Genomic DNA, 13,126 nt, shown 5'->3' with positions numbered 1-13,126 from the left:
TTGTATTTTTACAAGTAATCAATAAATCAAACATGAATTTGTCTAGTGGAGTGCAATACAAACCATAATTACTTCCCACTTTTAAATGCCATTCAAATCCCTTTCGTTTCTTTTCCCACAACATTTGAATGTTCAATTCATGTAAATCATTATGAAGTACTTAGTAAGATATCATTAGTTATAATGATATCTTACAAAAAATAATTATAAAATAAAAAATGACCATTTTTTAATTTTAATTCCTTAGCCATATTCGTACTCTAAATAGATTAGTTCATGGGACTCGTTTATGGTAATACGATACGTCGGTGTCACTAATTTTTTAATTTTTATAAAAATTTTATAAAAATATAGTGATATTGTTATTGGCAACATAAATTAATATGACTTGATTATAGATTTTTTGTATTAATCAAAATTTAAGATTAATGTGTTCCTAATTCAAGTTCAATTTCAAAATTTGCCTTATGATACAAAAATTTCCAATTTTTGAATATAATCGAAGAATTTCGTTTGTATTGAATTAATGTGACAATGATGAAGATGATTTTTTCCTTGAATTTGGAATTGAAATATATTGGGTTTCAACTTGACTTTGCCTTGATCAGTCATCTTTCAAACTTTTATTATTGGACTAAACAACAAGTAGAAATTATTGAATTATTGACTACTTTTTAATTAGTTTGCTGGAACAAAAATTTCTTTTTTTTGTTTTTAAGGGATTGCTTTAAGCAAAAGGGATGGAGTAATTAGATGATGAAGATATTTCTAAAATTGACACATGCGAATTGAAAGTGAGATATTTCCAATATGTAGGGGTGGATTGAACGTTTTGATAATTTATTTATTTATATTAAGCATAAGATGAAATTGTGACCACTTATCCCAAAAAAAAAAAAAAGAAATTGGACAACATTGCCTCTATTATTTTCTCCTAAAGGAAGGTGGGCTTTACTATAAAAACACATTAAAGCCTAGGGTCATCATTACCCAAAATGCATGCTAAAATCTTGGCAAAAAAAAAAAAATGAATGGGGCCAAAAAAAAAAAAGAGGATGATCCACCATTTCTATGCAATAATTGACTCTTTTGTATGCAATGATTTATTAATTTTTATTTTTTAGTAAAAAAAAACAAAATAAATAATTATTATATCACAAAAAAGAAAAAGTTGAAATGGACTTTCCATTTATGCACAATAAGAAATTATGGCAAAGAGTATTTGGATGAACAATTATCCGACTTCGTTGATAGATAAACTTGGATTAATGGGTTTTGATCGATTTTAAGATAATCTTGTGATTTAACGAATTGTCTTTTATCTAAAATTTTTAAAATTGATATGTTAAGAATAGTCTATGATTTTAGACACTTATTTGTTTGTTCAAACCAAAAGATTAAATTGCAAGTTCGAGTTTTACGCCGATTTCAAAATAATGATCATTTGAAAATCATATAAAAAATAAATTAAATATTTGAAACTATAAGACTTAAACCAATAAAAAGGTATTTTTAAAGATGGCAATCAGTAAGTTAAAGAGTTACTTACTTAAACATTTATACCAAATACAAACAAAAAATATATAAATTAATAGATTTGATTATTGATACACAGTTTGAGGGTAATATACATTTATAAGGAATAAAAGATTATTACTTTAATTATTAATTTTCAAAAATTATAAAATTAAAGGTTGACTTAGACCTCTTGGAATTCTAAGACTATTGTTACGAAAAGATAAACTAATTCGTGACACATAATTTTAAGGATCGACTTTATATGAATGGTCCACGGTTCCGACTGCCCACCCTAACCATACACATCTTAGAAATTAAGGTTCAAATTATCCTTTCTCAAATACAAAATATTATATATATATATATATATATATATATATATCTGAAAAGATGGGACAGAACCATATGGCTTGGTCAAGGCCCATGGATATCCTGGTGTCCCCTCAATAATAGCAGCCCAAGAATTGTTGCGCCGACACCAGCATCCCATGTGAATCCTTTTGCAATCACCATTTTCTTTATTTTTTAAAAAACTTTTTTTAATTAGAAAAATGAGAATTTAAACATATTTTTTAAATAAAAAATTATACACTAATTAATGAATCAAAGATTCGGATATTTACTTTTTTTTAATCATAATCATCTAATCTTTACAAAAGATTAACAAAAAATTATTATATCCCAAATTATTGGTTTATAAAGTTGCTAAGAATATGCTTATTTCATAATTGTAACGATTTAATTCTAAACATCATTATTTCAATAACTTTTGAAACCTAAATTTAAGTTTAAATTGTTAATAATAATTAACTTAGACCCGTTTGAATAATTATATTAATATCCGATATGAAATGAAAATCACACTTATAAATGAACATATACCATATTGTACATCAATAAATTCAATAATTATATATTATTTTCTTATATTTTTTATGTTCAAGATATGTATAAAAAGTTAAGGAAAGAAAGAAAAACCTTTTCATTTAGTTCCAAATTTAAACAAAAATAGATTAGTGGTTCTGACTTGTAATCATCTACAATAGGGAAAAAAAAAAAGGGGAGGGAAAACTCAATTGATGTTTGCCTATTTAAGTTAAGCTGAAGGCAATGTCTTGATTAGGCATGCAAATGACATGTCATTTTATGAACAAATACATTCCCTCTTTTAATTAATCCCAAATTAAAAGAGGCTAATCCTTTTGAAATGATGAAGCATCATTTCAATATTTCATTTTCTAATGTTGGAGCGTCAAGTTCAAAAACAATAAATACCGTACATTTTTTCAAAAAAATCAATCAAACAGTGGCATTTTCGCTATTTAAAGAAAGACCAAGGCTATTTACAAAATCAAAAATTAATTTCAACCGCGACCGAGAGAGCAAGGCCGTCTCACATGCAATAAACCCGTGCCTGCCGGCCCCGGTCGGATTTTATTCCATAAATAGTCTAAACCGGTGTCGTTTAAGTCAGTTGTTTAATTTTCTTGCTATTTTTTTTATATATAAAAGGGAGTCTCTGCATTTTCACTGGAGAGTCTTAACGCAAGTCAGTGAATTCGCCGATAACTTTGCTTCCTTTCTCTGGTACAGACACACGCTCTCTCTCTAGATTTTTGTTTAGTTAATTTTATTTTTCGAAGAAAAATTTAGGATCAACGACACGTTTCGTGGCGAGATCTTGTTGTTTATTCATTTTTTAATTTTTAAAGTTTTTTTCTTTAATGACATTTTCGACGTCTAGATCTCTCTGTTTGCATTGATTTTTATTTTCCTTGTTTTTATATTATTTTGTTGTGGAAATTTCAGAAATTGTACTAATCCGTAGATTTTGATCTGTGTTTAATAAAGTTAATGGAGATTTATGTAGGTTCATTTCTTTTTCTTTTTAATATTTGCAATGTGAAGAATTTTGGTGCAAATTTGTTCAAATGAAATGCCTTTTTAGTGAGTATTTATTTATTTATTTGGTTTGTGATGAAATGATGCTAATATTTGGTTGAATTTACTCAATAATTAGTGTAATATTTTCGAATTGTGGCAAATTTTTGGTGTTCAATCTGTATTAAAAGTTATAATTTGAAGTAGAAGTAGGCAGTACGCTGGCTCATTAGACGGTTAAAAGTGTTGGTAGCTAGGCCAGATATTAGGCATTCTAGGAACTTGTTAAAAATTTGATAAAATTTGTATAATAAAAAATGCAAGCATTGAAACTATGATTATTGTATAAGCATTTTAGAGTACTTGGCTTAATATTGTATTTTTTTTTGCTGTGTTAATATGGAAGTGAGTGATGGGACAGTCATTGACTAAGAAAAAACAGGTCTTTTACTTTTATTTTATCTTATGTAGTTCTCTATGCCAAAAAATTGATTTAATATCACTGTCATTTTGTTTCTAAGTTTGTGCATAGTTGATCACTGTCATAGCAGAATATGTTGATGCTTATCTATTTGTTTCTTTCGGTTTCAGACTTTAATTTCTATGATGTCGGGGAATGCTTTAAGAGATCTCAATACTTTACCTACGTCTGAGTGGAAGAATGACAGCTCTAGTAAAGGGAATTTTATGAAGCCTTGCAATGGGAACACAATTGAAAATGTTGAAGAGCAGCAAAAGAAAAGCCCTGCCTCCGTTCATATAAATGGAGGTGAAACTGTAAATGCTGGGGCAGAGGTAGCTAATTCTGAAGTAGAATACATTGAATCTGAGAACTTGAGTGATCTAGAAGATGTTGATACATGTCTTGAGGTATAATTTTCTGTTTTCCTTCTCCTTATGCTTACACTTCATGTTCTAATATTTGGTGTTCCACTGTTTGATAACATGCATATTTACCTATATCAGAAGCTCTTATCTGGACTCAACTCTAAAGATTGGGTTCTGGTTGTTGAAGCACTCAATAATGTTCGCCGATTATCAATATTTCATAAGGAAGTAATGCATATGATGCTGTAAGTCATGAATTCTTACATGATTTTCTGACTGTAAAGACTAGAGGATAGGGTTTTAATTTACTTTTTCTCTCAGCTACTTTTCTCTTGAACTTAACTTGACTAGTGTATTTCCTTCCCTGTTCCAATGTACAGGGGTGATGTGATCCCTCTTGTTGTTAAGTCCTTGAAGAATCCAAGAAGTGCTGTTTGTAAAACTGCAATTATGACATCTGCAGACATTTTCAGTGCATATAATGATGATTTGATTGATTCTTTGGATCCCCTGGTACTTTCACATTCTCTACGATTTACTGCCATGTTAGTCTGGGTGCTTGTGTGCATTTTGGATGGTTCACTGCCATCTTTGTTATTTTTCTCTTTTGTGAATGATTCTTCATCTTGGGATATAAGTGAACTAATGCTGGCTTTTCTTATGCGTTCAAATATGAATGATACAGCTTGTACAGCTTCTTCTTAAGTCTTCTCAAGATAAAAGATTTGTATGTGAGGCAGCTGAGAGAGCTTTGGAGGCAATGACTACTTCAGTTTCCCCTATGTCATTGTTGCCCAAGTTGCAACCCTATCTTAAGAACAGAAATCCACGAATTCGAGCTAAGGCATCAATGTGCTTTTGTCGTAGTGTTCCACGACTGGTAGGCAGAGGATAGTTGATAAGCTTACTGTATTTTATTTGTTTGGAAAAGTGGTTTGTTTTTCTGGTCTGAATCATAAATTTGTTTCATTGATGTGGATGGTACCCTGGTTTTCTATATTTGCAGCAACATAAAACATATAAATTTCAATAAACTAAATTCATTTTAAGTAGTTAGTGTAGCTATATGTGGATATTTTATAGTATATGGTTTGCAAAGCTTTTGGTTGTTCTTCTTATTCACTTTATTGTGTATGCCTAGTATTATTTGGCAAATCAACTTCTGTTTCCCTCTTTGTTTACTTATTTCCACGAGCATATGCACCATTTTGTAAGGTTTGTGTCAAATATATTTCTTTTTCAACTTGGCTGGTAAATATTTTTCCTTCACTTTTTAAATAAGTTGATGCAGTTGTTTTGATTTTGATAGGGTGTTGAAGGAATAAAAGAATACGGAATCGACAAATTGATCCAAGTAGCTGCATCCCAGCTCAGTGACCAGCTCCCAGAGTCCCGGGAGGCTGCTCGAACGCTTCTTTTGGAGCTGCAAACTGTATATGTGAAATCCCATGACCTTACAACAACAGTATCTGAGCATCCAGAGATGGGCTCTTGGGAGAATTTTTGTCAGTCAAAACTGTCTCCTTTAAGTGCACAAGCAGTGCTTCGTGTCACAAACATTGCTGGGGAAGGTCTCGTCATTGGTTCCTGACAGTGAGTTTTATATAGACCATATATGAGCTTGTATTGTAGCAAGTAATGTCATTTTTATTTTACCCACATATATGAGCTTTAGTGAGCAGAGTCCACAGTCACCTTTCATTGCTTTGGTTTTGGTTTATTATCTCTTTCCTTGTAAATTCTCTTGAATCATTGAGATGTCTGTGATCTTGGTTAAGAAATTAGTTGGATTGAAAATCGTACAATGATATTCTTTGCATATGGTTCACCTCTCAGTCTTCCTCATTTATGGCATGGGTTGCAAAAATTGTATAATTTCTCTCCTATTTTGCTTTAATCTCATAGCAAGAATGTTCTTCCAAAAATGTTACATAATAATATACCATGATAGACTTACGATTGCACTTGCAGATCTAAAAGAAGCAATGATGTCAATTATTGAGTGCTCATCTAAGAGTTGGATTCTAGCTTAGATGTCTTAATCAAATGTTAAAATCTTTTTTAATTTTTTAAAAATTAATTGTCACCTATTTGCAGCTAATGTAGCAGTTGTTAATTGACTTAAAGGTTTCAATGAAAAGCCATGTTTATTGCCGTCTTGTCAATTTCTCATCTACTTGGCTCTGGCTTGTGGGCATGCCATAGCTGGAAGATTGGGGAATAGGATTTTTATATTGTAAGGCATTAATCAAAGAACAGATAATCCTTTTTATATAACTTGGATGTGAAACTAAACTTGTTTTCTTCTCTCTCATTGTAGATTCCATGTTACAATAGCAGATCAGGTTTTGCATTTTTTGTTCTTTTGTACTTGAACATTCCCTTCAATCCTGGAGACAAAACAACCTATATGCTAAATTTTCTGGCCTAGATTTTGATACCCATTTTTTCAAATTTTCTAATAATGTCCCAATTAATTTGGTATGGAGGTTAAGGTGTGGTTAATTTGGGTTTCATTCTATTATTGTTTGTTGTTATTATATGGAAGTTGTTTTCTCAATCAGTAAGATGAGCTGTCGTTGAACAGTCCCGGCTCCAGCCTGGTTGGTGACCGGCCAACTTGAACTTGGGGATTAATTTCAGCAGTCTATTTCATTAGAGAAGCAATTACTACATCTCTCTAATGAGCAATAATTTATCTATTGGAAATAATCCTACCAGACTGTCTTGGTATTTGGAAGTAATCCATTTGTCTAGGACATGAAAGCAGATCCATCGACTTGGGACAGGGAGTAACCCAAAAAGATACCACTAAGACAGGACAAAATCGACCTGGCTTGTTAGTTGGGCAGAACGTTTGTGCTTTCAGAATTATGGGATGTAAATGGATTGGGGTGGTCAATAGTGACAAACGAACTGAGCAAAAGTGTGGCTGCAAATGAAGAGCAGAGTTGTCTCTTCACTTGGAGGGCGCCTAATTTGTCAGAAAAAGAACGAAAAGAATGCAATGAAAGAAAAAGACAGAGAAGAAAAGTTTGAATCATCAATCTCCCTATCATTTTGTCTCCACCTGTAAGTCTTGGGTTCTTTTTCCACCCACTCCATCACGGAAAATTAACTAGTCCCATTAAATAATGGATTAATCTTTTTATTCTTGCCACAGTGAAACAGTTCACCTGCTTACATTGGCTCGAACATTTTTTTGTCTCTATAAAAACAGAAAACCACTTAATCAGCTTTTTGTCAGTAACTTCAATCAGACCAAAATTTCCATTCCCTTTGAACAGAAACCTTATCATCCTTCTGTCATTTTTCAGGTTGTTTTTATCTTCTGAGGTATGAAAAAGACTGAATTTTCTTATGCTATGAACATGTGAGTGGTAACTTCTGCCATACCCTTCTGGGATGGAAATCAAGGGGATTCAGGAAGGATCGTGATGAACACTAACTTTCTGGAGGCCACAGTACAGATTATTGTAATGGCTATATTCATAGCTGTGATTCTGCTATTTATAGGTGTTGGAATGCTGGTGGTTATACATGTATGTATTGTAGGAAGAGCCTTCAGGGGAGGATTGCGGAACCCTGGAAGATTTGACAGGAGCAACAGCAGGAACAGATGCATGTCCCAGGATGATTTACAGAAGATTCCCTGCTATGATTACATAGCAAAAGACGGAGGAAGTAGTCCAGTGGATTGTGCTGTCTGCTTGGAAAACTTCAAGATGGGTGAAAAGTGCAGGCTACTGCCTCTATGCAGGCATAGTTTCCATGCAGACTGTGTGGATTCATGGCTTCTGAGGAACCCCATTTGCCCAATTTGTCGAGCCAGTGCTGATTCAGGCAAGGCTGGGTTGGTTTTAGATGAGGAAAGTAGTCATTCCAGTGAATATGTTGGTCAGTTGCGAGGAAGGCAAAGTAGGGAAGGTAGAGACAACCAAACAAATGATGCCAGAATTGAAGTTAGAGACAACCAAATGAGAGAAGGTAGTAATGTTACTGATAGTGGTGCTGAATCTAGGGAAAACCAAACAAATTTAGTTGGGACTCATTTGAGTTTTGCACTAGAAACTACTACTATTACCTTATAATATACTTTATGTTTCCAAAATGTTGTAAATTTTATAAAATATTTGCTAAATGATTATAATAATTTAACTTGTTCACCTATACTTGTTTTTCCCTCGGCTTCCATTTATATTTTGGCAACCCAATCAAGCAGCCCAGCCCAAGCACTTGCTTCCATTTCTATAAGGAAGTAGGTCGGATGGCCCATGAAGACTCACAAGCGCAGCCTGCTTCTGTCAGAAGGCTGAGCTTCTGGTCGTTGGTCTTCTTGGTGGGCAGAAGATTCTTGTCTGTATCTTGATCTTGTTCCCCTACGTGGATCCGTCTCCTTCAAATCTTACTAAAGGGTAAACTCTCACGGCAAGTTCCACAGCCATTCAATTTTTATACTAATAACTAGTCTGGTTTGGTCCATCTCATTTATACATGTAGACCAGGACCTTCTTATTTTTTAAGGTCGCTGTTTGAATTTATTCATTATTTTTTGATTTAAAAAAAAAAATATGTAGAACCAACCATGTGCATACGTTGTTATGCTGCTATCAATCTGCAGTGAAGGGGACTTGTCTGGCGAAGAATCATTGTGGGTTACCGGCCTGCAGTTTAATATTTAAAAATAAAAATATTTAAGATGATTATAATTATTTTATTTTTTATATTTGAAAAATAATACATGATATTATCAAATATATTTTTTTCAATATATGTCATAAAATGATCATTTATCTAAAATTACTACTTATTAGCATAAATTAAGATATTAAAATCAAATAAGATATGATCTTACGTAATAAACTATCAAATTCAACAACTAATAATATGATGATTTTACATTTATTAATCAAAACTAAATATAATCATTCACAACCCACATAAAGTTAAAGATAATAATTAAATAATATATTTATAAAACAAATAAAAAAAATCATAATTGTAATATATTATTTGACATGTAATACTATTTTTTATTAGTTAGATTATAATTATGAACTTAAATTATCAAATTAATTAAAAAATATTTAGACATAAAATATTTAAAAATTTAATTTTAATTGACAATTACTTATAATTGAAATTTAAGCAAGTTGCTTTAAGGGAGTGAAAAACGAAGAACTTGAATTTTTTAATAAATAGAGTAGTTTAGGTTTTGACTTTTCAATCCAAAAAGTCGTTGATAAAGGCAATTTCAGCTGCACTAAGTTAAGAATTCCCTGTTAGAAGACTTGCATCAGCATTGCATTGCTAACCTCAGATCCATTTTGCCAAAAGAGGGTAGAACTAGAGAGAGAGTAATAGAGTAGAAACTCTGAAGAACCAAAAACACCAAAAGGAAGAGGGAAAGGAATTATGGATACAATTTCTTCTAACTGTTCATCACATCATGCAGTTCTCTTTCCTTTCATGTCTAAAGGTCACACTATACCGATTCTCCACCTAGCTCGCCTCCTACTCCGTCGTGGCCTAGCCGTCACAGTCTTTACCACGCCAGGAAACCGTCCCTTCATTGCTAAGTCTCTTGCTGACACTTCTGCCTCTATCATTGACATCAATTACCCTGAAAACATCCCTGAAATTCCAGCTGGTGTTGAGAGCACAGATGCACTACCTTCCATTTCACTCTTTGTTCCGTTCTGTGCAGCCACAAAGCTCATGCAACATGAGTTTGAAAGGAAGCTCCAGAGTCTGCTTCCTGTGAGTTTCGTTGTATCAGATGGGTTCCTTTGGTGGACTCTAGAGTCTGCAACAAAGTTTGGTTTGCCAAGGTTGATGTTCTATGGGATGAGCCACTATGCTTCAACTGTGTCCAAAGCTGTCGCTGTAGACAGGCTTTTGTTTGGGCCTGAGTCAGATGATGAGTTGATCACAGTCACTCAGTTTCCATGGATTAGGGTTACTAGAAATGACTTTGAACCAATATTATCCTCAAAACCTGATCCAGATAGTCCTCCGATGCGGTTATTCATGGATCAAGTGATAGCAGCAGAAAACAGTAAAGGAAAGCTTGTTAATAGCTTCTATGAGCTGGAAAAATATTTTTTTGATAGTTGCAACCTTGAGGAAAGGCTCAAGGCATGGAGTGTTGGACCCTTATGTCTGGCTGAACCGCCCAAGGTAGAACATGAACATGAACCCAAGAAGAAACCCTCTTGGATCAAGTGGCTAGATCAAAAGCTAGATGAGGGATGCTCAGTTTTGTATGTAGCATTGGGTCTCAGGCAGATATCTCATCAGAACAACTCAAACAAATAGCAACTGGGCTGGAAGAATCAAAGGTGAACTTCTTGTGGGTTGTAAGGAAGAAAGAATCAGAATTGGGAGAAGGGTTTGAAGAAAGGGTTAAAGAGACAGGTATTGTGGTGAGAGAGTGGGTTGATCAGAAGGAGATATTGATGCACCAAAGCGTACAAGGGTTTTTGAGTCACTGTGGATGGAATTCAGTGTTGGAAAGCATATGTGCAGGGGTACCAATTCTTGCATGGCCAATGATGGCTGAGCAGCCATTGAATGCAAGAATGGTGGTAGAAGAAATAAAGGTAGGGTTAAGAGTGGAGACTTGTGATGGGACAGTGAAAGGTTTGGTGAAATGGGAAGGATTAATGAAGATGGTAAGGGAGTTGATGGAAGGAGAGATGGGGAAAGAGGTGAGGATTAAGGTGGAAGAACTTGCAGAGTTGGCCAAGATGGCTATGGAGGAGAATACTGGATCATCTTGGCGCACATTAGACATGCTCATTAATGAGTTCTGCAACAATAAGTAAGATATCTGCAAGTAATTTGTTTCCGATCTCGATGCCCTGCAAGGCTTGGAAAGAGGACCGCACGACGGTACTTGAGAGCTCTATTCCTAGCAAACTTTCCTTGAAACTTTTTTTTTGTGTTTCAGCATTTTCATGAAAAATTTCCATGGCCATTAATGCATTTCTTTTTGATATTAGGATTGTAATTCAAGTGTTAATCTAGACACTCCATTTACGAGATCATTTATGGTAAATTTTGTGTTCTCAGGCTGTTTTTGTATATTTTTCTCTCTTGCAGGCCTGCTCTAGGTTCATATAGTTTGCAGTTTTTTTTCAGTAAAAATAAAATTTCATTAATTGCACTGAAACTACTTTGCCAATGAAATTAACAAGAGCATAGAAATGATTGAAAGGCTTAAGGAAAAGAAAGTGAGAGAGGCATTGGGGCTTACAAAGGGAAAGGAAGGTTGTTGCTATCATATGGTTGGACTGATTGAAAGCTTTGTGAGGTTCAATCTTTCATCTGAATGAATGACAAGTGTCTCCATATGCATGAATTATATAATAAGTAAACTCATCTAAATGAATTGTAGAATAGAAGTACACAAGAAACGCGAAGATGAATAGGTGAGTTTCGAGGCAGCCGATGGAAGACGGTTCTTGGTTTGTACTTGGGATTTTTCTTGTGGCCGTGGCTTCGAATTGATACAAGGGTTTGGGGAACCCTAGTTATTATTTTTTTTTTCTTTTAACATTTTATTATAACAGTCAAACTATGCTTTAGAGCGAGAGATAATGACAAATTGACAATAGCAAGCATAGACAAAGAAGCTGACAATGTAGAAGGATCTAACTAAAGAATAATCCTTTATGAAGATAAAATCAACATCTTTTTTTGGATAAATGATAAAGCCAACATCTAAATTACTTGGTTGGCTCCAATAATCATGGCCTCATGCCCATAATTCAGTTGTAGCTTCCATGAACTGCAGCAACAACTGTACTGTAGTTCTACAGTATTGTAAGCTTTGACTCAACTGGTAACTGATTATATGGTGTAGGGTTCTCAGATATCTGAAGTTCAAACTCAAATTGTGCAAAACTTAGGTAATATAACTTAATAATCATGTAATTAGGGTTTGGCAAAGGTGTCAAAAGTTACCCCAAAAAATAATAGTCAACCCCAATGAGAGTAAAGATAAAACTGAATTTGAATCATATCTGGATCACCTACATCAGGCATTGTTGCTGTGTATGTCTGAATTTGTCATTACTAAATTATGCCACAATCATGGATAGGGTACAAATCTTGGCATAAGGTGTTTCTGGGCAAGAATCATGGTTTCTAATTCAAACTATTATTCCTCGGAATGTCTTTGCTAGCATTTTGTTTGACCTCAAGTAAATGTGTAAAACTGTCATTAACTGTTATAAGGAGGCTACCCCACCCTCCGTGGATGGGTAGCCGATCAAAAAAAAAAAAAAAACTGTTATAAGGAGGCTGCCATTTCTCATGCTAGTTCTGTCTTGTGCTTTGGAAAAATGTCTGTAAATGGAGCTTTTAGCATAAAAGTTAGTACCTAGGCCGGCATCCGCACTTTCTGAAATTGGAAGGTAAAACAATGCTATTAGTTTATTTATGTCAGCTTTTTCTGATTAAAATTAGTAAAAAACGATACCAAGAATCCAGGTATTGTTCTTGAAACAACTGAAACCAAATGCCAGAGACATAGAGTTCTGATAAGGGGTAGAAAATTACTTTCCATGCTGTAATATGACCAATCTTTTTATCCCTTTTCTTGAGTCAGTCTGGCTATATGTGTTCATTGTTGTTTCTTTGTGCAGCCATCTCTTCTTTCATCGCAATGAATGTTGAACCAGAAAATGTCAAAGTTCCAGAATCCTACTTGCTGTGCATTAAGCTGCCAATTCCACTGCGTACTTGTCGCACTCTTTAACAGAAGGTTAAAGAAGTCATCATAGACAATTTTCTGCAATGCCGAGTGCTCTCTAATTATCCACTTCTTAGTTGCGTTCTTCCTAACATTGTGATTGGTGAAATCTCATCTCCCCAAATCGACTTGTTGCCCAGA

At 33.9% G+C, this 13,126-nt stretch overlaps 3 protein-coding genes across 3 annotated transcripts; all 3 read left to right on the top strand.

The window, feature by feature from the left end:
* The first annotated feature begins 2,968 nt into the window (after positions 1–2,968).
* Positions 2,969–6,055, top strand: LOC18600739 (uncharacterized). The gene is made up of 6 exons (XM_018120299.2): positions 2,969–3,105; positions 3,991–4,269; positions 4,366–4,472; positions 4,608–4,740; positions 4,913–5,107; positions 5,537–6,055. Exons 2-6 carry the CDS (start codon positions 4,003–4,005, stop codon positions 5,816–5,818), a joined length of 984 nt encoding a protein of 327 aa, XP_017975788.1. The 5' UTR covers positions 2,969–3,105; positions 3,991–4,002; the 3' UTR covers positions 5,819–6,055.
* A 755-nt stretch (positions 6,056–6,810) lies between these two features.
* On the top strand, positions 6,811–8,397 carry LOC18600738 (RING-H2 finger protein ATL1-like). Its single transcript, XM_018120300.2, has 2 exons — positions 6,811–7,299; positions 7,545–8,397. Exon 2 carries the CDS (start codon positions 7,665–7,667, stop codon positions 8,316–8,318), a length of 654 nt encoding a protein of 217 aa, XP_017975789.2. The 5' UTR covers positions 6,811–7,299; positions 7,545–7,664; the 3' UTR covers positions 8,319–8,397.
* A 1,053-nt stretch (positions 8,398–9,450) lies between these two features.
* LOC108661514 (UDP-Glycosyltransferase superfamily protein) lies at positions 9,451–13,018 on the top strand. Its single transcript, XM_018118820.2, is given in 3 exon segments — positions 9,451–10,498; positions 10,501–11,121; positions 12,879–13,018. Coding segments are annotated over 2 exon segments (1,410 nt in total). The 5' UTR covers positions 9,451–9,642; the 3' UTR covers positions 11,055–11,121; positions 12,879–13,018.
* Positions 13,019–13,126: the final 108 nt, after the last annotated feature.

This window comes from Theobroma cacao, chromosome 4 (assembly GCF_053813885.1).
Source record: "Theobroma cacao isolate CCN51 chromosome 4, ASM5381388v1, whole genome shotgun sequence".
NCBI classification, from domain to species: Eukaryota; Viridiplantae; Streptophyta; class Magnoliopsida; order Malvales; family Malvaceae; genus Theobroma; species Theobroma cacao.
This window is presented reverse-complemented; position numbering and strand designations above follow the sequence as displayed.

Excerpts from the sequence above, each read along its gene's own strand:
- LOC18600739 (XM_018120299.2), top strand. The coding sequence starts at position 4,003 with ATGATGTCGGGGAATGCTTTAAGAGATCTCAATACTTTACCTACGTCT. Across the intron at positions 4,741-4,912 it reads TTGATTCTTTGGATCCCCTG|CTTGTACAGCTTCTTCTTAA; the intron begins GTACTTTCACAT and ends TGAATGATACAG. Across the intron at positions 5,108-5,536 it reads GTCGTAGTGTTCCACGACTG|GGTGTTGAAGGAATAAAAGA; the intron begins GTAGGCAGAGGA and ends TGATTTTGATAG.
- LOC18600738 (XM_018120300.2), top strand. The coding sequence starts at position 7,665 with ATGAACACTAACTTTCTGGAGGCCACAGTACAGATTATTGTAATGGCT.